The sequence below is a fragment of the Mustela nivalis genome (genome assembly GCF_964662115.1).
Source record: "Mustela nivalis genome assembly, chromosome: 5".
NCBI classification, from domain to species: domain Eukaryota; kingdom Metazoa; phylum Chordata; class Mammalia; order Carnivora; family Mustelidae; genus Mustela; species Mustela nivalis.
In genome coordinates this window covers 105847738-105873876 of record NC_139024.1, presented here as the reverse complement: position 1 = coordinate 105873876, position 26139 = coordinate 105847738, and the positions used below count along the sequence as shown (strand labels likewise).

At 35.8% G+C, this 26139-nt stretch overlaps 1 protein-coding gene across 1 annotated transcript in view; it reads left to right on the top strand.

Moving 5' to 3' along the window:
• EYS (eyes shut homolog) overlaps window positions 1-26139 on the top strand; it is a gene marked incomplete at its 5' end in the record, with an annotated part of 1535590 nt that overhangs the window by 516498 nt on the left and 992953 nt on the right. Inside the window, 3 exon segments of the mRNA XM_082729457.1 lie at window positions 5527-5698; window positions 6621-6699; window positions 25470-25669. Coding sequence (XP_082585583.1) covers window positions 5527-5698; window positions 6621-6699; window positions 25470-25669 — 451 coding nt within the window.

Sequence of the window (26139 nt, the reverse complement as noted above, 5' to 3'; positions counted from 1 at the left end):
AGTCTTATTTTTATTAATATCTTCTTTTTATTCATAAAAAGTCTTATTTAACCATTTTATTAAATGTAATCTTTTGGTCTCTTTAGCGATTGATATATTGATATTTAGTAACTATGTAAATATTATTCCAAACAATTTTGTGGTTTTATAAGCCCCAAATCAAGCAGCAAGATAGCAGAAAAGAAAATAAGTTAGACATAGCAAAAAGGAAAAATAAATAAATAATTAAATATTGTCATTTTTCTTCTCTTGTCAAATGAAATCCACAATGTTCATCATTAAATTATTTGGAAAATATTTGTTACACTATGATGGAGGTATGTTGTGTAGGTATGGACCAAGCCAATGAGAACTAACTATGGAAGGAGTCCAGAACTATGACTGACACAAAATAGATACTCAATGAATATGTGCTGGATACATTGAAGAGTAGTAAGAAGAATCTGGGATATAAAGCAAGATAGGAAAAGAACTAAGACTGAGATTTTGAGCAAGCCCTGGTAATGTCTAACAAATACTAAACATTATTTCTTTTTTTATTTACTTGAATTCATGGAGACAGTGTCAGCATTCAGATTTGAATCCTATAAGGAAGACAAATGAACATGTTGTTATAATAATAAATTATCATAAATATCACTTTTCTTCTTCTCCATGCTGCTAAAAATGCATACTCTCTGTAAGTCTCTCAATTATGCTACAACATAGATATCTTGATCCAGAATTTACAGATGAGTAATTTAAAGTTTGCATGGGTTGGTAATTATGGTTTGTTGCATTTTTTTGTTATTTTTTTTTTAATTTCTGGAACATGATAATGGTTTTCCATTTATGGTGGAATATATAATATATAATATATAATTTCTATTTTTTCTATTTTTTCAGATTTATTATGGTATAATTGACAAATTTATAAGATATTTAATTTGCACAACATGATAATTTGGTGCATGTGTACATTATAACAGGATTCCTCCCATCTAGTTAATTAACACCTCAGAATTGTTATCTTTTAAGAGAATATTTAAGTTCTACCTCTTAACATATTTCAAATTATGTAACATAGTATTATCCACCACAGTCACCAGGTTATTATACATTAGATCCTGAGAACTTAATCATCTTACAGCTGAACTTTTGTGCACTTTCAACAACCTCTCCTTATTTCCTCCAATCCAGCCTCTCTCTGACAACCACTTTTCTTCTCTTTCTGGGTTTGACTTTTTTTTTTTTAATTTTTTAAGATTTTATGTATAAGTGGTACCATGCAGTATTTGTCTTTCTCTCTCTAACTTATCTGAGCTTAATGCCCTCAAAGTTCATGTTGTCACAAACAATCGTATTTCCTTCTTTCTCGGGGCGGGTAATTATGTATGGGAGATCATTTTGAACCAAAGTTTAACAGTCTGCACACCTTTATTACTTTTTAACTAATCATGAAAGCTCCTCTGTTTGGAGGTGGGGGAAAAAATCGATATTCCATTAAATAATTCCCCTTGACTCCACAGATTAGACATGGCTTTTAGGCACACACCTCAGAGGGATCACTTCATTCCAGATTCTATTCTCACCATTGCAAGGACAAACAGTTTCCCCAGATTCTCAAGAACTGTTTTGTTCTTGCTTGGGAAGAGGCTGAGACTTCTGAAGAAAAACAAAACAAAGATGATGTATAAAGCAACATACAAACATGCACATAAACACACACCACAATGATCTGAAGGACTGAAGTATAGAACTAGACAAACAAAATTCATGCCCAAACTTGCTGCGGGGGAAAAACTTTAAAATTAGGATAATGGTGATTGTGATTGAAGAAGAGGATGCAGTTTTAAAAAGTGTAGCATTTTCTCAATGACATAAACACCTAAAGAATGACACCTAAAGAAACCGAGGAATGAATTGTGTGAAGTCTAGGAAAAGAGAGTGCTAGGAAGAGGAACAGTTTTTGAGGAAAAATAACTTCAGTGTAACTACATCAGAGTAGTCAAGGATAAGGATAGAATAAGATAAAGGTAAAAATGCAAAAAGAGGGTATGGCTCATATGGTACTGAAGCATTATGGTGTTAAAAATGAAAAAAAAAAAAAAAAGGTTTACAGGGACCAGAATATTCAGTTCAGTTGATCATTACATTTTTAGTCTCTCTAGAGGTTTACTTAGGCAGTCAAATTATGACTACAGTTTACTTAATGGCTAGAACAGTAGGGGAATAAAAAGCTCCTATGGTAGAGTGTCTGGGTGGCTCAGCTGGTTAAGTGACTACCTTAAGCTCAAGTCATGATCCCAGGGTCCTAGGATAAAGTCCCATATCAGGTTCTCCCTACTCTGTGGGAAGCCTGCTACACCCTCTGCCTGCTACTACCCCTGCCTGTGCTCTCTTTCTCTGAGTCAAATAAATAAATAAATAAATAAATAAATAAATAAATAAATAAATAAAGTCTTTAAAAATAAGCTCCTAAGGTAATGTTGATGATGTTGCTCTAGTAAAATTGAGACATTCTTGCCTTCTCTACAGAGGATAGCATCTTCTGTCAAGTCTCCTGTCTCTAAAGGTACTAGATACATCCTGTCCAATTCCCTTTTATCGTTTTACTCCTTATCCCACACTTTTCTGGTGAATTGACCATCTCTTTTTAACTGAAATTTTCATCACTGATTCTGCCAGCATTCTACATAGTTCTACAGACACTTTTACTCATCTTATTAATTAGAATAATAATGCCTCTGGAAACACCCAAATCAGTCACTTGATACAATATAGTTGTGATTTTTGTCAAGAAAAGATAGTAATTATGTGTTCACCTTGGTCATGGAGTATGAATGAGAAATATACCTGTATAACATGAGCCACAGAGCCAGAGATTGGGAAAGGGGGTCCTTTTTTGTTTTTATTCTTAATAGTCTGATGTGCACTAATGATTGCTCAATCCATATTCTGAGCCTAAATTCTGATGGCCCTTTTAAAACAGCTGTGGATTTGAGCAATTTATACATATTATTTTTATAGCATTATTAATATCCAAAGTTCTATTTGGGTAATCATATTTATGGTAATAAAATAAATAAATAAGTTACCATTACATAATAGGATTTTGACTTGAAAACTGACAGTCTACAAAGAGAATTTCCAAAAATATTCTTTGCATTTGAAGCCTCATTTGCAATAAATCACAGACTCCCAGTGTGATTGCTCTAAATAACATCCATTTGAATAGATAGTTCTACAAATGATATGAAAATTAGTTAAGTTACGATATCACTTTGTAAAATGGCTGCCTATCTGCCAATAGCCTTGTCCTCCCCAGCTTTTTTGCTGGTATACAGACAAATGCTGAGACACCTAATTCTTTCAAACTATTTATCTGAATTTTCTTGGGTTCCTTTTCATCATGACCATCGAAGCTTTCCTCATCTTCTTTCTCAGATATAGGCTCAATTACTTCTATTTCTAAAATGCCTGAAGCACTCATTTTGGTCCATCATTAGGACAGATGTCATACTGTTACATATTAGGATGTGGTATGATGGTATCACATAGTAGCTAACAGCATGTGCTCTGCCATTTACTAACCATAAGATCTCCTGCTTTATTTTCTTATTCTATAAAATGGGAAGAGCAATTTCCATGTCAGAAAACTACTGTAAAGCTTAAATGAGTTAATCTATATATGTTCTCAACAGTACCGGGCACATAGTAAGGTCTTCAAGTATCAGTTATTATTATTATCATTATTATTATTTTCTTCATCGTAATAAACTTGTTTATAATGTTCTCTTTATTTCCAACTAGCTTATTTATAACTATCTGTTTTAAGCATTGTAATAGCTTAATATTTAATAAGCTTATCCTTATTCTCAACTAAACATTATGTTAAAAGATACACTGAAGCATATTAAAAATTTCAAGAGTTTACCTGCACAAAAATTGAGTCAAATGAGGCAGCGTCCAATCTAATATATAGACTGGAGCTCCAAGGAGCTGTGCAAAATGACTTTTATAGCCTGAAGGGAGCAGGGACAAGGAAGCTACACTAGACAAAAAAAGCAGATTGGGGGGCGCCTGGGTGGCTCAGTTGGTTGAGCAACTGCCTTCGGCTCAGGTCATGATCCCAGACTTCCAGGATCGAGTCCCGCATCGGGCTCCCAGCTCCTTGGGGAGTCTGCTTCTCCCTCTGACCTTCTCTTCTCTCATGCTCTCTCTCACTCATTCTCCCTCAAATAAATAAATAAAATCTTAAAAAAAAAAAAAAAAAAAGCAGATTGGTTATTGCAATCATTTGGGGCTGGCAGTGGTCTATCAGGCAGACTACCTAACTGGTGCTGATCAGGAGTTTCTTGACTGACTGGTTTAAGATTCCATTTCTAGGAGAGCTGAAACTGTAATTAGGTCTTGGTTTGGTGACGTGGGGCTTGCATAAGAGACTATTTTGGGTCTGTTTTCTTGTTTTTAACAGTATCTATTGTATTACTCAGCATAGTAATTTATGCACATATCATAGCAGCTGTGGAATAGTCCACATGATTCGAATCCCAATCTACTTTTATGGCCTGTGTGATTTGAAAACATTATTTAAACTCTCCAAATCTTTGTTTATTTACCAGTGAGTTAGACTTAGTATTACCTACCTCCAGGATAGATGACCATTAACTAAGATAATATATGTAAAGTCTTCAGCACAAGGCGTGGTGTGCCAGTAAGTGCTCAGTTGATGGTAGCTAGAAGCTCAGTACAGATGGACGCAGTAACAGAGGAATTATTCTAACCATTTTTACCATGTCTCTCTACTTCTTCCTAATATTTCTCACATGTAAAACCTGAAATACAATCTAGCTTCCCATTAAGCTTTGTTTATGTGGTTCTCCAGATGTTTTCTATCTATAAATATTACCTCTGACATCACATTTCTGGATTAACAGGGTCACTGTCTTTTCTTGCTTTGTTTTGTTTTTCCCATTTCTGTTTGGTACCCCTAGTTGAGCACAGAGGTACATGGTCGGTGCTTAATAAGTATTTAAAACAGCCTTTGAAGACACCAGGTATTTTGCCAAAATTAGGTTGCATTTAGAAGTGTCAGTCAGCGCATTAATAGACTCACCAATACCAAAGTTAGAAAAATTCAAATTCTTTCTTAACCCCTATAAGTGAGAAATATTTGACTGTCAAAAATCATTATTTAAAAAAAAAAAAACTGAAAAAGATCTTGAATTAGTGTTTACAGTGCCAACTTGATATAATTGATTACTTCACTAACATTCTCAATTAACAATTGCTCGCACTAAAGACAAATTTCTAAAGTAGATTAAGGTTGTGCTTTGTTTTTCTCATTTACATTAAATTAGTAGTATGAGAGTTTATAGACCTCTAAACATGTTTAACCTTGAAAAGGTGTTTTCTTTTGCTACAATGTGTCAAGTTACCTTTACGGGGAAGGAGCCTTGATTTTTTGGTGTTTACCATAATGAATAAACTTTGGAGTTTTACATTTAAATGGTCTCGTGTTTTGTCTTGTCTCTTCTATTGTAGGCATTGATTGTGAAGTAAATATAGATGAATGTCTATCAGATCCCTGTCTCCATGATGGAACTTGTATTGATGGCATCAATCATTATGCCTGTGACTGCAAGAGTGGATTTTTTGGAACACGCTGTGAAAAAAATGCAAATGAATGCCTCTCAAATCCTTGTCTATATGGAAGGTAACTATTTTTGTTTTTCTATTATTAAATCAGAAAGTAAATTTAACTCACAATATTTAAGACTTAATGTCAAGGGAAAGTTGATAAAGATAATTTTAATTATGCTCTTTCATAAAACGAGAGCTAAGTACAGTTAAGATGACAGATGCTGCCTGTTCCACTTAATGCCATGTACTGATACATTATCTCTGCCCTTCTTTTATTTCTGCTCATTAGCATAAAGTAATTTTCAATAAATGTGGATTAATTGGACTTTAATATACTTAAAGGTAACTGCTTACAGTAATAGAAGTAGCTGGTAAGATGATGAGACATTCTATTATTTGCTCTGTGAAGGGATAATACCACACACTTAGAATTTAAAATGTTCCTGGCTCTCTCATCCCCATGTACATGTAAGGTATTTTTTGACTCTATTTATGGAATTATATAATAACTCTCCTGCTCATGGATAGAATATTAGTTCATGCAAATTTAGACCCTGGATATTTCTAGGAGATGCAGGTGGCAAAGAAGAATGGTTCATAGATGCACCAGCCTTTTTCTGCAGCATTATTTTTCTTTTCTAGTTCTGCCACTGACTTTGTAAGCAGGGGAGAGAGGATGAGGATGGTAGCTCATGGCAGTGCAATTTGGCCATAGCTGACTTCAGTTCCCAACATAAACTCTAGATGTACTTTTTATCTTTAGAACTTTTCTTTCTTTACACTGCCATGGGGAAGATGGAAAAAATTAAAATTGATCTGTTCTTTCAGTCCAGTCACCTTGAAGGATAAGAAGCAGGAACAGACTCTGCCTTCTATTGCTCATGGGAATGTATGTTTTTTCCCTTAACTGGAAAAGAAAAACTTTAAATAGTGAAACTCCTTTGAAATTATGCTTTACTGTCTTACTTATTTAAAAATGTAATTCTGTGTTTCAGATGTATAGATCTCGTTAGCGAGTATCAATGTTCATTTGTTGCAGAATGGACTAGCTCAAGATGTGAGATCAAGATTAATGTAAGTTTTATAATTTTTATTAAATTTGAAGTAATTCAAAAGAAAAACCAAAGTACTCGTTATAGGTTTCAGAGTCATTTCTTCAGCAGTTATGGATGATTTAACTGCTCTCTCACCTTTCTTCTTTGGAATTTCTCAGCGACTCCAAACAGAACTAAAATCATATCTTCTTTTCATTTTTCCTCCTCTGTGTCTTGTTATCAACAATTTCAACAATTTCTGCAACCTGGATCCCTCCTTAATTAAGTCCTGGAAGTAGTTATTGTCAAAAGAAGGATCAAAAGGCTTATACTTTTGTTGGGCTCCCCGCCGAGGGGAGGAGGCGCCCGGGCCAGCCGGAGGCCTCTCATTGGGGCTGAGCGGGATGGCGAGTGTCACGAACCCGGAACGCACCCACAGAAGACACCGGGCTCGGGGGATCTGTCAAAGCAGGATCTCACTTTATTGTGCGGGGGCACACCTTATATAGAGCAGCAGAAGGGAAGTGAGGACAGAGGGGGAAGAGCCAATAAGATTATGCCAAGTAGCAGTTGCTGGGTAAGGCGTGTCGGGCGAGAGGAGGAAGTGCCATAGGTTTCAGGAACCGAAACTGTGAAATTGGCGCCTTGTTGGCCGGAAGAGACGGCAAGCCGGCGCCATCTTTATTCTGGGCCGCACCCTGTGGAGGCACCTCTAGTTATGTGCCTTACATACTTTACCATCTGCCTCCCCCTTTCTGGTCTTAGGACATACAGGTGTCTGTGGAAGTGTAGGGATGAGAGGACATTAAATTGATTCAGATATCACAAGAACATAAATACTGACTATACGTGCCAAGAGGTGGGTACATGTAAAGAACACCAACACCTGAAATACTTTCGTGATCTTTTTTGAGTCTTCAGGAGTCTGCAATGTGATTGACACATGGCATTTTATGTGGGATGCTTAATTAGTTGAGAAATGTCAGTTACCTGAAGTTTGAGACCATATTTGGGAGATGAGAATCTTGTGAGCCTTCCTGAATAATAGGACATTCTTCCAAATCATTCCTCTCACATGGTAAAGGAAGAAATTATTGTGACTAAAAAGAGCCTCTAATATTGTGATACTATGGATATTTTATTTAAATCCTTTGTTTCTCCCTTGGCCATAAAATAAAACTACAATAATTTCTACATCACACAGTCATTGGTGTGATAATGCACATATGACATGGTGGGTATTCAGTAAATGGTCCTTTCAGAAGGAATGCTGGGGTGGTTAAATGCATTAAGGAGAAACAGGATTGAACCACTGTCTTGCTACTTGCTTTCTATGTGTTCTTGGATAAATTATTTGTATTCTGAAATCATATTTTAGCTATTCAATGAGGGCAGTCATCATAACACCCCACTCTTGGGTTGTTGGTTGTTGTGAGGATTAAATTAGGTAACGCATGTAAAACAATTAACACATTTTCTGACACATTATTTTTTAAACTTAATTATTTATTGCTGTTACATTGATTTGATTCTAGAGAGTGAGGCCATATTTGATGTAGAAAAGGAAGTGTCATAATTAATAAATTCCCTGGTAAGAATGGACAAGGCATCTATCTTGTTTGCACTGTAATACATATTGCCTGTGGCAGTCTCTAAAACACTATCTCCTGGTAGTATAAATATAGCATTCTTCTTCAGAATTAAACATATAGGTAAATAAATATTTTCTTTTATATAGAAAGTTGTATATATTCATACACACATACATGCAATATTGTGAGAACAATTATTAAAATTCTATCTATGTACTTCTAGATTTCTTCCTTAAATCTTTTATTTTTTATCTTTTTTACACCCAGTGCTCCATGTAATACATGCCCTATTTAATACCCACCTCTAGGCTCACCCAACCCCCCACCTTCCTAACCTCCAAAATCCTCAGTTTGTTTCTCAGAGTCCACAGTCTGTTGTGGTTTATCTCCCCCTCCCAATTTCCCCCAACTCACTTCTCCTCTCCTTCTCTCAATGTCCTCCATGTTATTCCTTATGCTCCACAAGTAAGTGAAAGCATATGATAATTGACTCTCTCTGCTTGATGTATTTCACTCAGCAGAATCTCCTCCAGTTCCATCCGTGTTGTTGCAAAAGTTGGGTATTTATCCTTTTTGATGGAGGCATAATATCCCATTGTATATATGGACCATATCTTCTTTATCCATTCATCTGTTGAAAAGCATTTTGGCTCTTTCTAGAGTTTGGCAACTGTGGCCATTGCTGCTATGAACATTGGGGTACAGATGGTCCTTCTTTTCACTACATTCATATCTTTGTATCTGTGTTTGTACATCTGTGTCTTTGGGGTAATTACCCAGTAGTGCAATTGCATAGGGTCATAGAGTTGCTCTATTTTTAATTTCTTAAGGAATCTCCATACTGTTTTCCAAAGTGGCTGCAACAACTTGCATTCCCACAAACAGTGTAAGAGGGTTTCCCTTTCTCCACCTTCTCTCCAACACTTTTTGTTTACTGTATTGTTGATTTTGACCATTCTAACTGGTGGAAGGTGGTATCTCAAAGTGGTTTTGATTTTAATTTCCCTGATGGCTAATGATGATGAACATTTTTGCATGTGTCTGTTAGACACTTGTAAGTCTTCTTTGGAGAAGAAGTCTGTTCATGTCTTCTGCCCATTTTTTGACATGATTATCTGTTTTGTGTGTGTTGAGTTTGAGGAGTTCTTTATAGATCTTGGATATCAGCCCTTTGTCTGTAGTGTCATTTTCAAATATCTTCTCCCACTCCATGGGCTGCCTCTTTGTTTTGTTGACTGTTTCCTTTGCTGTGCAGAAGCTTTTGATCTTGATGAAGTCCCAAAAGGTCATTTTTGCTTTTGTTTCCCTTGCCTTTGGAGATGTGTCTTGAAGGAAGTTGCTGTGGCCAATGTCGAAGAGGTTACTGCCTATGTTCTTCTCTAGGATTTTGATAGATTTCTACCTCATGATGAGGTCTTCTATCCATTTCAAGTTTATCTTTGTGTATGGTGTAAGGGAATAGTCAATTTTCATTTTTTCATTTTCCAATTTTCCCAGCACCATTTATTGAAGAGACTATCTTCACTGTACATTATTTTCTGCTTTGTCAAAGATTATTTGACCATAGAGTTGAGGGTTCATATCTGGGCTCTCTACTCTGTTCCACTGGTCTATGTGTCTGTTTTTGTACTAGTGCCATGCTGTCTTGGTAATCACAGCTTTGTAATAAAGTTTGAAATCAGGCAATGTGTTGCTCCCAGTTTTGTTTTTCTTTTTCAACATTTCCTTAGCAATTCGGGGTCTCTTCTGGTTCCATACAAATTTTAGGATTGTTTGTTCCAGCACTTTGAAAAATGCCAGTGGAATTTTGATTGATATGACATTGAAAGTATAGATGGCTCTAGGCAGTATAGACATTTTAACAATGTTTATTCTTCCAATCCATGAGCCTGAAATGTTTTTCCATCTTTTTATTTCTTCTACAATTTCTTTCTTGAGTGTTTTGTAGTTCCTCAAGTACAGATCCTTTACCTCTTTGGTTAGGTTTATTCCCAGGTATCTTGTGGTTCTTAGTGCTGTAATTACTAGAATCGATTCTCTAATTTCCCTTTCTATATTCTCATTGTTAGTGTATAAGAAAACAACTCATTTCTGTATATTGATTTTTGTATCCTGCCACATTACTATTTTTATTTTATTTTATTAATCAATTTATTAATTTTTAAATTTTTATTTTATTTTAACATAAAAATGGACTCATTACCCTCCTTATTAAATGACTATTTGTTTCACTTAGTGTATCTTAGGAACCATTACATTGTAATACAAAGAGTCTTGACTCATTCCTTTTACTTATTTATGTGCATTAGGGCATTTTATTTGCATGTATGTATTACATACCTAGAAAAAGAATTGGATTTTCCCTCCTGTATTTTCATTTTGCTTCTTCATGGTCTTTGATACCAGCTGTTGTTGAGTACAGTGAAACCAAACTGATGGGACAGAAGCAGATTATTTTTCCATGTTTTTAGATCTTTGAGTTGTACCTCAAATCTGAGGTGGATCATTCCACACTTGTTTAACCTTTCCATGAGGTTCACAACAATTTCCAAGCTCTTTGCTTATCAGTGATTTCAAATTCACTAAAGTAATCATGCTTCATCATTTTAGTTAGAAACCAGACGATGACTTTGGAGTATGGCCTATTAAGAACCTAGAGTTTGTCTCTCTTTTCAGATCATTAATGCTCTTGAGAGCATCTGCCAGGACATTCATGTGCACCATTACGATGGCACAAAAAAACTGTAGAGAGAACCTAACGCATTCCTTTTAATACTACATTTTCCAGATAAGTATTGAAGAACCTCACTTAGGGGCACCTGAGTGGCTCAATCAGTTAAGAATCTGACTCTTTATTTTAGCTCAGGTCTTTATAAGACTTGTAAATTGTGAGATTTTTGTATTTTTTGTATTTTTTTTTATTAAGTTCTATTAGGCAACATATAATACATCATTAGTTTTTGATGTAGCATTCAATGATTCATTAGTTGTGTATAACACCCAATGCTGATTGGATCACATGCTCTCCTTAATGCCCATCACCAGGGGAGTGTTAAAAAGAAAACCAAACCTGCGCCATCACAGTGCCTGACTTCAAGCTATATTATAAAGCTGTGATCACCAAGACAGCATAGTACTGGCATAAAAACAGACACATAGACCAATGGAACAGAATGAAGAGCCCAGAAATGGATGCTCAACTCTATGGTCAACTAAAAAGCAGGAAAGACTATCCGATGGAAAATAAAACAGTCTCTTAAATGAATAGTGCTGGGAAAATTGGACAGCCACATGCAGAAGAATGAAACTGGACTGTTCTCTTACACCATATTTTTTGTATTTTTCTTTACTTTTTTCTTTCTGACACTGGCCCTTCCATCTCTCCTTAGAAAGTCTTTTCATGCAGCAATATTTAAATTATTTTCTTATATTCTCATCTATAATTTTAAGATTAATAACACTTTTAGAACTTTAATCCAGTGAATATATTATTATGATTGATATAAAGTAGGGGCAATTAATTTTCTAAGAATTTTTGTCAAAGGGTCTGTCATTTATTGATTCTGGTTGCCTTATTTTTCATGCACTAAGTTCCTATATATGGGTCAGTTTAGGATTATCTGTTCTGTTCTTCTGCTTTTTAAAATTCCATGCTGTCATCTATATTAATTACAGTTCAACAGAGTTTTGGGGTTTTTTTTTAACTGTTCTTTTCACTAGTACATTAAGTACACTCTAAATGTAATTTTGGTCATTCATTTTGCAAATACTGAATATTTTTTATCTATGAGAAACAGAAATAAAATAGTTTTCCGAAATACCTCCTGCTTACCAGTTCTAATGGAGATATCAATATAGATGTAAATATGTTTGTTACTTAGCTGACCGATTTATCGTAACTTCCTCTGTTTTGTAATGCCCTAATAATAGTCTCTGAAGGGCATTCATAGATCAATGTCTCTTTTATTTTTTTCCCCTAAGATTTTATTTATTTATTTATTTGACAGTGAGAGAGCATGAGCTGGGGGTGGGAGAGGGCAGAGGGAGACGCAGACTCCACAGAGCAGGAAGGCTGACATGTGTGTCTGTCCCAGGACCCCAAGATCATGACCTGAGCCAAAAGCAGATGCTTAACTGACTGAGCCACCCAGGCGCCCTGAGTCTGTCTTTCTAGGTTAAAGAGCAGTGGAGAACCATGTGCAGTACTGAGGGAAAAGAACACTCAAGTCTGTATGAGGCAGAGTGATAAATCTGATGTTCTTGGCAAGTAAAAGAGCAAAGTTTATGTTGGGATTTGAGGGGAGAAACCACAAGCAAACTTGTTTTCTTTCTCTTGCTTGTTTTTTAAAGCTTTATTTATTTATTTACTTAAGAGAGAGAGAGAGAGAGCAGGGGGAGGATCAGGAGAGAAGCAGACTCCCCGCTAAGCACAAAGCCCAAATGGGGTTCCATCTCATGACCTGAGATCCTGACCTGAGCAGAAATCAAGAGAGATGCTTAACCAAATGAGGCATCAGGCATTCATTTCATGAATTTAGCACAGTGTTTAATTTCAACTCTGATGTACATTTCCTTCTTTGTGCATTTCAGGCTATTTCTAAGACAGTGGTTTTGTTTTCTGGTATTTCAGTAGCTTTCTTTCCTGGAAGTATGTCAGACACATTTTTAATAGAGAAATAATAATATTTACTACAGAAATCCCAACTTGGGCATTTCATAATCTTGTTTGATTTGTTGAAATAGCAAATTAAACAAGTGCATTTTCTCTATATCAAAACATCATAAAGTAGATTAAATTGAGTATCAAATAAAATCTTCTTCCTAGAAACTATTTTAGTCCATGTTTAACCATGTAATAAAGAAAGAAAACAGAAAATTAAAATATTGGAAGTAAAATTGAGATATTTAGGCTTTACCATATACATTATCTTATTCCACAGCCAAGAGACTCCTTTGAAAGAGAAATCAAGACATGGTGGTAAATGAGCCCCAAGGTGGAATTCAGGGCATTTTGTGTCTATGTGGTTTTATTCTGGTATCATCTTGCTATAAGATATTGGTGAAGTCAGTAACATCCTTGGGCTTGGTTTTTGTTTTTGTTTTGTTTTGTTTTATTTTGTTTTGTTTTAGTAAAATAACATTGTTGGACTAGATTTTTGCTACTCAGTGTTTGGTATGTGGACTGTCAGCATCAGGATCACCTGAGGGTTTGTTAGAAATAGATAAACTCAGGCCTCACATCAAACCTTTTGAATTTAAATTTGCAGTTTAACAAGGTGCCCAGAGTATCCATAGGCAATTCAAGGCTTAGGAACAATAAACCACATTAGAAGTTTTTATTCAGAGCTACACAAAATTGGAGAAATTCTGTGAAGTTTAATAAGTCTTTGCATTGGGTAAGGTAAGGCTGTAATGGGTACCATGTTCTGTTTCCACCTTCAGATAGAACAGTTTCATGATTATCTGTTTAACATATTCTGTTTCTCCAAAATCTTATTTGAAGAAAGTACCCCAGTACTTTAGAAAACAGTGGTATGAGAAAGAAAACACATGATTCCATGACAGAAATGCTATGATAAGGAGGATCTCAAGTAATAATTTTCTATTCTTCTGGGAAGTTCAGAGATCATAGAGCAACTTCTGCATTGAAACTACACAACTCAGATGGAGCACAACTATCAGAGATAATTGACACATTGACTAGCCAACCTGTCCTTTTGCTCTAACTAAACAATGAACAATGAATAAATCCCTGCTGTCTTACTTTTACTCTTCTATAGATTTCCTGCCATGGCATTTTTAATGCAAGATGAATGGACATAGAACTGGGGTATATGTTAATTGTCTAGATTCCCTTGGTCTGCAACAATACTCCTAGCTTCTTTCTCTTTCTCTAAACACCCAGCCTTTTATTCTCATTTTCTGAAGTTAAATGAGTAAATTCTACTTGGAAATCACTTTATTATATTTAAATAGGGTATAGCAAAGTAATATAAATGATGAACAGAAGGAAAGGTATCAGCCTTATGTTTTGCACCAGAAAAGACCAAGAATTTTAAATGAATATTTGATTTTTTTCTAAAAAGAAATTGCTTTTGTATTTTCCATTTAGCCTGCTAATTAATTTAGTAAAAGATTCTTGTAAACCCTAGAGACAGAACTTTTGGCAGTCTAAAAATGATCCCTTTCTTCCCATGGGAGATATAATTCAATTAGTTTATGTAATGCTTTCTAATAAATCATTCTATGTATACCCAGCTGTAGGCCTAAGAGGAAAACATGTTGTTCCCATGTCATTCCCTATGGAATTCTGCATTTACATTCCACGAAAATAACTGCAGTACCTGCACTAAGTCTACTCAGTGCCCTTGGTTATCCTTAAGGAGTTTACAATTTCAGCAAAGGTAGAACAAATATCCAAATGGCATTCATTTATAAAAACATACGTTTAACTGTATCACTTGGGTGAGTGTAAAAGATCACCATCTGGGTTCGAAGCATAGCATGACTTGAGTTTTATAGTCAAGGGTACAATCCATTTCTTATTGAAAAGGATACTAATTAAACTCTCTGGTGATTTTGACAAATCCTTAATTTTTCCTGTGATAAATGATATGAATGCAGTGGCTTCACATTAGCCTTTTCAGTGTGAGTTTTTATTGTTATGTTAAAATTTCTTAAAAGTCACTGTTTATAAGCATAAATGTCAATCATCCATAGCTTTAAAAATATCACTTTATAGATTAAAATGTAAAAATAAATCTCATGTTTATATATGTAATTATCCTTGAAGATTTAGTAACTTAGAATCCAAAGTGCAAATGATTCATATTTTTGTATATCCATTAACAAATATTGTATAGACAACATGTTAAGAGTATACAAAAATGGTTTACTAGTGATGTCATAAAATTCCATAAATTATTTCTCATAATTATATGTTGCAAACCTTAACATTACCTTGAAAAATGATGTCATACCTTGTTTAAAGCACCATGCTTTGTGTTTTCCAGAATATAAGCACATATGTAATATCTAAAATAAAAATTTGGGGTACCTGGGTGGCTCAGTGGGTTAAAGCCTCTGCCTTTAGCTCAGGTCATGATCCCGGTGTCTAGGGATCGAGCCCCACATCAGGCTCTCTGCTCGCCAGGGAGCCTGCTTCCTCCTCTCTCTCTGCCTGCGTCTCTGCCTACTTCTGATCTCTGTCTGCCAAATAAATAAATAAAATCTTAAAAAAAAAAATGATCCCAGAGTCCTGGGATTGAGCCCTGCATTGGGCTCTCTGCTCAGCAGGGAGTCTGCTTCCCCCACCCCCGCCTGTCTCTCTGCCTACTTGTAATCTCTGTCTGCCAAATAAATAAATACAAATCTTTAAAAAATAAAATATAAACTTAAGAACATATGGCATGATATGGTAGACACTAAATATACTAAAAACTCATTTTCTGTTCTAGTTGAATGGCTGAGATAGAGACTGGCAAGGCCCTTGACCATCATAGTATAAAGGGAAATAAGATAACATTTACTGAGCAGCTGTTGGGTCCCAGGAACAGGGCTAATTACTTTATATTTATTTTATTTAATTCTCATGGGAACTTGTATGAAGTGGATGAAATTATTGCCATTTTACACATAAATGCACCAACAATAAATAAAATACCAAAATACCATTTATTTAATAAGTGGGTAAAAGTAGTAGACAAGTATAAAAATACTCAAATGCTTCAAAAGTAATACAGATATTATCTAAGTTCCTTTGACTCCACAAATTCCCTGTATTTCTGGGACTATAGGATGAAGAAATACTAGACACAAATTTGGATAGTTGGGAAAAGTGGCTAATTAAAAGATTCTGATCAGACACACAATAAAACTGTGGACCAAAATGGTAACATATGAGGCACCTGACTTTCCCTCTTGCTGTGGATTTGCTGAGTGTGCAAAACAATGCATGCAGCAGTTTCCCTTGGGAGAAATCCAGAAACTACTATACATTGGGCAACTGAGAAAATACTCACAATGGAATAGGTCAGAAAGTTTGAGACAGACTCTCAGCATACATCCCACTCTTGCAAAGTGCTATACATTCAGGAAGAAATCCCTAACTTCTAGCTTCTCCCTGAGAAATGGTGGGTTTGGACCCCACACCTAGCATCCCAAATTTTAAGAATATATAAATCTAGAGCTTTTATATATATATTCAAAGTTAAGTTGTTAGCAGAGACATGCTAGTACAAAAAAAAACAGCTGCATTTCTATACACCAGCAATGAACTAATAGAGAAATTAAGAAAAAAATCCCATTTATAACACCAAAAAGAATAAAATATTTAGGAATAACCTTGACCAAGTAGGAGGTGAAAGATCTGTATACTTAACACTATAAAATATTGATAAAAGATGATTAAAGAAGTTACCAAAAAAATGGAAAGAAAGAAACAAAAGATATTTCTTATTCTTGGATGGAAGAATTAATATTATTTAAATGTCCATACTTCCTAAAGGGATTTATATCCAATTTATATTTATATAAATTTTTATATTTATATATATAATACATAATTAAATATAAATGTAGATATGAATATATTTATATAAATTTATATACAATTTATATCCAATTAGATTTAATACCACCCTTATCAAAATTCCAAAGGTATTTTCCATAGAACTAAAAAAAAAATCTTAATATTTATATGTAATCACAAAGGACTCCAAACAGCCAAAGCAATCTTGAGAAAGGAAAATGGAACTGGAGGTATTACACTTTCTGATTTTAATTTATATTCAAAGCTGTAGTAATCAAAGAGTTTGGTTTGGCATAAAAACAGAAATATGGAATAATGGAACATAATAAAGAGCCCATAAATCTATGCAAATAGGGTATTAATTTATGACAAAGGATTAAGGAAAGGACAGTATCTTCAATAAATGATGTTGGAAAAACTGATAGCCACATGCAAAATAATGACTCTGGACTTCTTTCTTACATCATCATGAAACCAGCTCAAAATGGATTAGAGACTTGAATGTAAGACCTGAAACCTTAAAACTAGAAGAAGACATAGCTGGTAAGCTCCTTGGTATTTAATCTTAGCAATCATTTTTTGGGTTTGACACCAAAGGCAAAAGCAAAGAAAGCAAAAAATAAAAAGACCTACATAAAACTTAAAAGGCTTCTGAATAGCAAAGGAAACCATTAGCAAAATGAAAAGCTACCTAGGGGATGGGAGAAAATATTCACAAATCACATATCTAATAAGATATTAATATCCAAAATATATAAGGAACTCATGCAACTTAATAGCAAAACAAACAAAAACCCCAAACTCAATTTAAAAAATGGGCAGAAGGCTTGAATAGACATTTTTACAGTGAAGCTATACAAATGACCAATAAATATTCGGTGATGAACATAACTAATCATCAGGAAAATGTAAATCAAAACCACAGTGAGATATTTGTCCCATGCCTGTTAGGATGTCTGTTAGCAGAAGCACAAGAGAATAACAGATGTTGGCAAGGATGTGGAAAAAAGGAAACCCAAATGTACAGTCATGGGGGCAATGTAAATTGGTAATCACTATGGAAAACACTATGGAGCTTCCTCAAAAAATTAAAATAACTACCAAACAATCCAGTAATCACACTTCTGATTAAATAGTCAAAGGAAATTAAACCATTACCTTGAAGCCATATCTGTAGTTCCATGTTTACTGCAACATTATTAACAATAGCCAAGGTACAGAAACAATCTCTGTTCATCACCCAATGGTTGGGTAAAAAAACTGTGGCATCTAGGCAAGATGGCAGAGGAGTAGGGGACCCTATTTCAAGCGCTCCCCTGAATTGAGCCAGATATCTACCAGAGAACTCTGAACACCCATGAAATCAGACTGAGATACAAGATTCTACACTTCTGGATTTCTTTTGGGGCAGAGGATGATCAGTGCAGAGCTACAAAAGAGTTGGGAGTGTATGGACAGATATCAGAGGATAAACAGAAGGGGGAGGGAGCCACCAGAAACAAGCCATTGGAAAGTAATGCCCCAGTGCAAAAGTGCCCTGTGCTTGGGGACCAGCAATAGCTTGGAGACCGGTGACTGCGAGATGGAAGAGACTGATAAAAGCACTCAAACAGAACAAAGGGACTTAATGGACAATAGCTGGGACCGGGTGCTACAGGTGTGGACCTAAGCCCATGGTCCCATGCAGCTACCACCTAACTGCACCTGAGAGGACCTGGCATGGGCTTGAGTCAGCAGTCCCTGGGGCTGGGCTGCCACAGCCAACACAGCCACCTCCACTACCTCCACTGCTGTGGGGGGCTAAGGGCACCCAGGGTGGGCTCAAATCAGCAGTTCCTGGGGCTGGTAGCAGCAGCTGCTACCACAGCTGCCGCTGCCTCCAACAGGACTGAGAGGACCTGGCATGGACTTCAGTCAGTGATCCTGGAATGGCAGCAGCAACTGGGACCAGGCTCTCCCAGACCAGTATCCCTCATGGTTTTGGTGGCACAGGGGTACAGAGACAAGCGGGGGCCTCAGACAACCACTGAGAGAGTGGCTGAGGGGTGCCGTGAATGCCCCGTGGGAGGTTCTGGTGTTCAACGGAGTTTGCAGAGGAGGGCATCTCTGTGTTCTGGACCATTCAAAGAAGAGCAGAGTGCAGCTTCTCTCTGAGGTGGAGGTCTGGATGTGACAGTTTACTTTGGTCTGACCCTCCAAAAAGGCATGAAAGTTGCCAGAGAACAAAAACCTCCAGAGAACAAAAACCTAAAAAACTGGTTTCCATGAAGCCCAGCCCCCTTGATAGCCCACAGGGCAACTCCACCCAAGCAGGACTGACTGAAAAACAATACAAGCCTCTCCCCCAGAAGACAATCCAAAAGAACAAGAGGAAAACAACCATAAGGACCCCATAAAACTGTAAAACCGTTGGGGTTTTACAGGAACCAGGGGTTCCTGGTGTTGACCAGGAGAAAACAGTATATTAAGCTCCCAGTATTGCCTCATAGCCTTTATATTTCTTAGATACTTTTTTCTTTCCCTCTTTCTTAAAAATTCTTTCTCATGATTCTTTTTTTTTTACCTACTTACATTTCAACTAGAAGTTTAATACAATATATTCCATAGTAACTTTTCAACTTGAACTTTTTCATACATATAGCTTTTTCTCTTTTACTTTTGTTTACATATATATAGATATAAGCTTCAATGTAGTTCTTTTTCCCTATTCAATACTACCTTTATATATAGACCAGTTTTAATTTCCCTGTCTCTCTGGAAAGTTGAGCCCTCTAATAAAAACAACAATATATACACCCAGGAAGAACTGAAATACCCTTCCGCACTCACATCAAGGGATTATAACCACCTTCCCATCACCCCCCCTTTTTTATTTTGTGGTTTTATGTTTTTTGTTTTTTTTTTTCCTTTTTCTTCTGTCTGTCTTTCTGTTTGTTTTTGTTTTTATACTTTATAAGTCTTATTCTGTGTGCTCATTTTGACTTTTTTTCTCTTTTCTTGGTGTTTTTGTTTTGTACTTTATAAATCTTACTTTCAGGGCTCATTTTGGCTGTTTTTGTTTGTTTTTTTCTTCTTTCTTTTTGATGGTGACTTCCATTTGTGCCCACACTTCCCAGGATGCACCTTGCCTGGATAGTGGTTGATATTTTCACCTATACATCCCCTCAACCACAACTCAACAAAGTGATAAGGAGGAGGGATTCCCAACAAAGAAAAGACCAGAGACAACGACCTCTTCAGCAGATCTACTGCATAGGGATCTAAGCAAGATATCAGAAATAGACTTCAGGGTAGTAGTTATGAAGACAATAGTCAGTTTGAAGAAAACTATCAATGGCAACATCGATTCTCTAAGGGCAAAAGTGAGAGAAAATCTGGCAGAACTTAAAAATGCTATCAATGAGATCCAATCTAATTCAGATATTCTGACAGGGTAAATGAGGCAGGAGATTGAATTAGCGATCTAGAAAACAAAATGATAGAAGAGAAGGATCAGGAGGAGGTCTGGAACAAACAGCTTAGAATCCATGAAAACAGAATTAGAGAAATAAATGATGCCATGAAACGTTCTGATGTCAGAATTATTGGGATCCCTGAGGGGGTTCAGATAGAGAGAGGACTAGAAGATATATTTGACAAAATCCTAATTGAAAATTTCCCTAAGCTCCCAGTATGAAATGGAAAATGAAACAAGCAATCATATCCTAGAGGCAGAGAGGACACTCCCCAAGATCAGTGAGGATAGACCAAACCCCCGGCATGTGGTAGTGAAACTCGTGAATCATAGAACCAAGGAAACCATTTTTAGGGCAAGAAGGGGAAGAGATTCCTTATGTACAGAGGGAAGAATATCAGAATAATGTCAGACCTGTCCACAGAGACCTGAAAAGCCAGATTTGGCTGACAAGACATATTCAGAGCACTAATAAGAAGAACATGGAGCCAAGAATTCTTTATCTGGCAAGGCTGCCATTCAGAATAGATGGAGAGATAAGAAGCTTCCAGGACCAGCAGAAACTGAAAGAATATGTGACCATTAAGTTGACCTTGCAAGAAATATTGGGGGGAGTATTTCTCTAAAAGGAGAAATACCACAAGAGTGATACAAAACAAAGATATATGGAGACAATCCATAGAAACAAGGACTTCACAGGCAACATGATGACAATAAAATCTTATCTGTCAATAATCACTCTCAACGTGAACAGCATAAATAAAATGGCACAGGGTTGCAGATTGGATAAAAAGACAGGACCCATCCATATGCATCTACAAGAGATGCATTTTGAACCTTAAGATCCATCCAGACTGACATGAAGGGATGGAGAACCATCTTTCAAGCCAACTGACCACAAAAGAAAGCTGAGGTAGAAATTCTCATATCAGACAATTTAGATTTTAAGCTAAAGACTGTAGTTAAAGATACAGAAAGACACTATAACATTCTTAAAGGGTCTATCCAACAAAAAGATCTAACAATTGTAAATATATATGCCCCCAACATGAGAACAGCCAACAACATAAGCCAACTATTAACCAAAATTAGGAGACATATTGATAATAATACATTCATTGTAGGGGATCTTAACACTACACTCTCAGCAACAGACAGATAAACTAAGCAGAGTATCAATGAAGAAACAAGAACCTTGAATGGCAGAATGGACTAGATGGACCTCATAGATATACACAGAACATTCCACCTTAAAAAAACAAACAAACAAACAAACAAACAAAAAACAGAACAACCATTCTTCTTGAGCACACATGGAACTTTCTCCAGAATAGACCACATACTTGGTCACAAGTCAAGTCTAAACTGATACACAAAAGATTGACATTATTCCCTGCATATTCTCAGACCACATGCTTTGAAATATGAATTCCATCACAAGAAAAAGATTGGAAGAAATTCAAACACTTGGAAGTAAAGACCATCTTTCTCAACAAAGTTTGGGTCACTCAGGAAATCAAAGAACTTAAACAATTCATGGAAACCAATAAGAATGAAGACCCATTGATTCAAAACCTATGGGATATGGCAAAGGCAATCCTAAGGGGGAATATATAGCCATTCAAGCCTTACTACTCAAAAACAAAAATAAAAACAAAACAAAACAAAAAACCAATAAACAAACTCTCTTTACATCTTAAAGAACTGGAGAATCAACAACACATTAAGCCTACGCCATGCATGATAAGGGAAATGATTAAGATTAGAGCAGAGATCAATGAATTAGAAAGCAGAGATACAGTAGAACACATCAATGAATCTGGAATCTTGTTCTTTGAAAGAATTAATAAGATAGATAAACCACTGACCAGACTAATCCAAAAGAAAAGAGAAAGGACCCAAATTAATAAAATGATGAATGAGAGGGGAGAGATCACAGCTAACACCAAGGAAATAGAAACAATTATCAGAAATTATTTTCAACAGCTATATGCCAATAAGTTAAGCAACCTAGAAGAAAAGAATGCATTCCTGGAAACCTATGAACTTCCAAGACTGAAACAGGAAGAAATTGACCACCTGAATAGACCAATAACTAGTAATGAGATTAAAGCAGTGATCAAAAATCTCCCAAAAAACAAGAGTCCAGGACCTGATGGATTCCCTGGGGAATTCTCCCAAACTTTCAAAGAAGAAATAATACCTATTCTCCTGACACTGTTTCAAAAAATAGAAACAGAAGGAAAACTTCCAGACTCTTTCTATGAGGCCAGCATTATCTTGATCCCCAAACCAGCCAAAGACTCCATCAAAAAGGAGAATTTCAGACCAATATCCCTGAAAAATATGGATGCCAAGATTCTCAACAAGATCCTAGCTAATAAGATCCAACAGTACATTAAAAAGTTATCCACCATAACAAGGTGGGATTTATCCCTGGGAGGCAAGGGTGATTAAACATTCACATATCAATCAGTGTGACAGAACAAATTAATAATAGAAGAGAGGAGAACCACATGGTCCTTTCAATTGATGCAGAAAAAGCATCTGACCAAATATAGCATCCTTTCCTGATTGAAACTCTTCAGAGTATAAGGATAGAGAGATCATTCCTCAATTTCATAAAATCCATCTCTGAAAAACCTACAGCAAATATCATTCTCAATGCGGAAAAGCTGAGAGGCTTTCCTTTAAGATCAGGAACATGACAAGGATGCCTACTCTTGCCACTATTGTTCATCATAGTACTAGAAGTCCTAGCAACAACAATCAGACAACAACAACAAAAATAAATAAAAAATAAAAGGTATTCAAGTTGGCAAAGAAGAAGTCAAACTCTTTCTTTTCACAGATGACAGGATAATTTGTGTGGAAAACCCAAGGCTCCACCCCAAAATTACTAGAACTCAGACAGCAATTCAGTAATGTGGCAGGATACAAAATTAATACAGAGAAAACAGTTGCTTTCTTATATACTAACAATGAAACTATAGAAAGAGAAATTACAGAATGAATTCCATTTACAGTGGCACCCAAAACCATAAAATACCTTGGAATAAACCTAACTAAAATGGTAGAAGATCTATACTCCAGGAACTACAGAACACTCATCAAAGAAATTGAAGACACAAAAAGATGGGAAAACATTCCATGCTCATGGATCAGAAGAACAAACATTGTCAAAATGTCTTTGCTTCCCAGGGCAATCTATACTTTAAATGCTATCCTGATCAAAATACCATCAGCATTTTCCAAAGTGCTGCAACAAAGATCCTAAAATTTGTATGGAACCAGAAGAGACCCCAAATCACCAAGTAAATGTTGAAAAAGAAAAACAAAGCAGGAGGCATCATGTTGCCTGATTGCAAGCTTTATTACAAAGCTGTGATCACCAGGACAGCATGAAACTAGCACAAAAACAGACATAGACCAATGGAACATAGTAGAGAACCCATATATGGACCCCCAACTCTATTGCCAAAGAATCTTCAACAAAGCAGGAAAAAATACACAGTGGAAAGAGAGTCTCTTCAATAAATGTTGTTGGGAAAATTGGACAGCTGTGTACAGAAAATGAAACTCAACCATTCTCTTACACCATACACAAAGATAAACCCTAAATGGACGAAAGACCTCAGTGTGAGACAGGAATCCATCAGAATCCTAGAGGAGAACATAAGCAGTAACCTCTTCAACATTGGCCCTGGCAACTTCAAGACACATCTCTAAAGGAAAAGGAAACAAAAAAATGAAAATGAACTTTTGGGACTTTGTCAGGATCAAAAGCTTCTGCACAGCAAAGGAAACAGTCAACAAAACAAAGAGGAATGGGAGAAGATATTTGCAAATGACACTACAGACAAAGGGCTGATATTCAAGATCTATGAAGAACTCCTCAAACTCAACACACACAAAACAGATAATCATGTCAAAAAAATGGGCAGAAGACATGAACAGACTTCTCAAAGGAGACATACAAATGGCGTTAGACACGTGAAAAAATGTTCATCATCATTAGCCATCAGAGAGATTCAAATCAAAACCACCCTGAGATACAACCTTACACCAAGTAGAATGGCCAAAATTAACATGGCCAGGAGCAACAAATGTTGAAGAGGATATGGCGAAAGGGGGAACTCTCTTACAGTATTGGTGGGAATACAAGTTGGTGCAACCACTTTGGAAAACAGTGTGGAGATTCCTTAAGAAATTAAAAATAGAGCTATCCTATGGCCATGCAATTACACTACTGGGTATTTACCCTAAATATATAGATGTAGTGAAAAGAAGGGCCATCTGTACCCCAATGTTCATAGCAGCAATGGCCACAATAACCAAACTGGAAAGAGCCAAGATGCCCTTCAACAGACAAATGGATAAAGAAGATGTGGTCTACATATATATAATGAAATATCACTCAGCCATCAGAAATGATGAATACCCAACTTTTGCATCAACATGGATGGGACTGGAGGAGATTATGCTGAGTGAAATATGTCAAGTAGAGAAAGTCGATTATCATAGGGTTTCACTTACTTGTGGAACATAAGGAATAGCATGGAGGACGTTAGAAGGAAGGGGAAAATGAAGGGAGAGAAATCAGTGGGGGAGACGAACCATGAGAAACTGGACTCCAAGAAACAAACTGAGGGTTTTAGATGGGAGGGGGCAGGGCGATGGGTTAGCTTGATGATGGGCATTAAGGAGGGCACGTATTGCATGGGAGCCCTGCGTGTTATATGTAAACAATGAATCTTGGAACACTACATCAAAAACTAATGACATATACAGTACGGTGACTAACATAACATTAAAAATAAAAAAAAAGAAAGGAAGAAAATGTGGCATCTATACATACAATGTATTTTATATGTATACTTAAGGGTCAGTGAATTCCTGATATTATACACATAGGATTTGCATTAGCACCATTATTAGGGTGTTTAGGGGGGTAGGTGTTCACTGCCATTATACATGTTTTAGTAAAGTCTAAAAAAGTTTTTTTTTTTTAAAGGGTTTTTTTTTTTTCTGACACTTGAGACACTTGACAAAGTATTTCTGGTGATAAGAAATAAAAATCATTTATTACTAGAAACATTTCAGTTACTAGGGAAAGGAATATAAAATAAACTTGCATATTGATTTCTCAGAAAATTTTAAATAAAGTATAATTTTAATAAAATTGTTAGTCATACCACTAGTAATCAAATTTGATTCTCTCTTTCTTAATTTAGAACTGCACATCAATTGCTTGCATAAAAGAAGACTCCGGTGAGAAATCAGTCCATGACTTTACTTGGATTTGCCCAAGTGGATACACTGGTGCATATTGTGAAATAAATATTGACAGTCATGCTGAGTCTGAACTGAATTTGGTCCTCTGGCTTAATGGATGGATTTGTGTTGATGGATCTGGACACAGGTTTTACTGCAGGTCAGTATTTATTTACCCATGATTAACCAAATATATATTTAGGAAAGCATATAAACATCTGAGTAGTGATGCAGTCTGAAAAGTGGACACTAAGTTTTTAAGTAAGTTTTCATCTTAAAGAAAGTTAAATCACAAATTTTAACCCAACAATTCTAAGAAAGCATTATTTTTATGTTTTTTCCAAATGCCATATATTCATATAAATCCCATGTTGGACTTCCAAATTTAATCATCTCTCATTTTATAATTGCTTCATATCACCTATCTGTCCCAAAATTGAATTCCTATTCCTTTTCTTAAATATTACAACACATGAATGATAAATAGATCATTCATATTTATAATATACTTCTTATAGAGATTCATTAGTCTTCCTGCTCTCCTTATAATTCTAAGATCTTAACAACTGAAAATTTTTCATTTACTAAGATTTATAAAAATAAATTTATGCATCACTGTATTTTTGAACC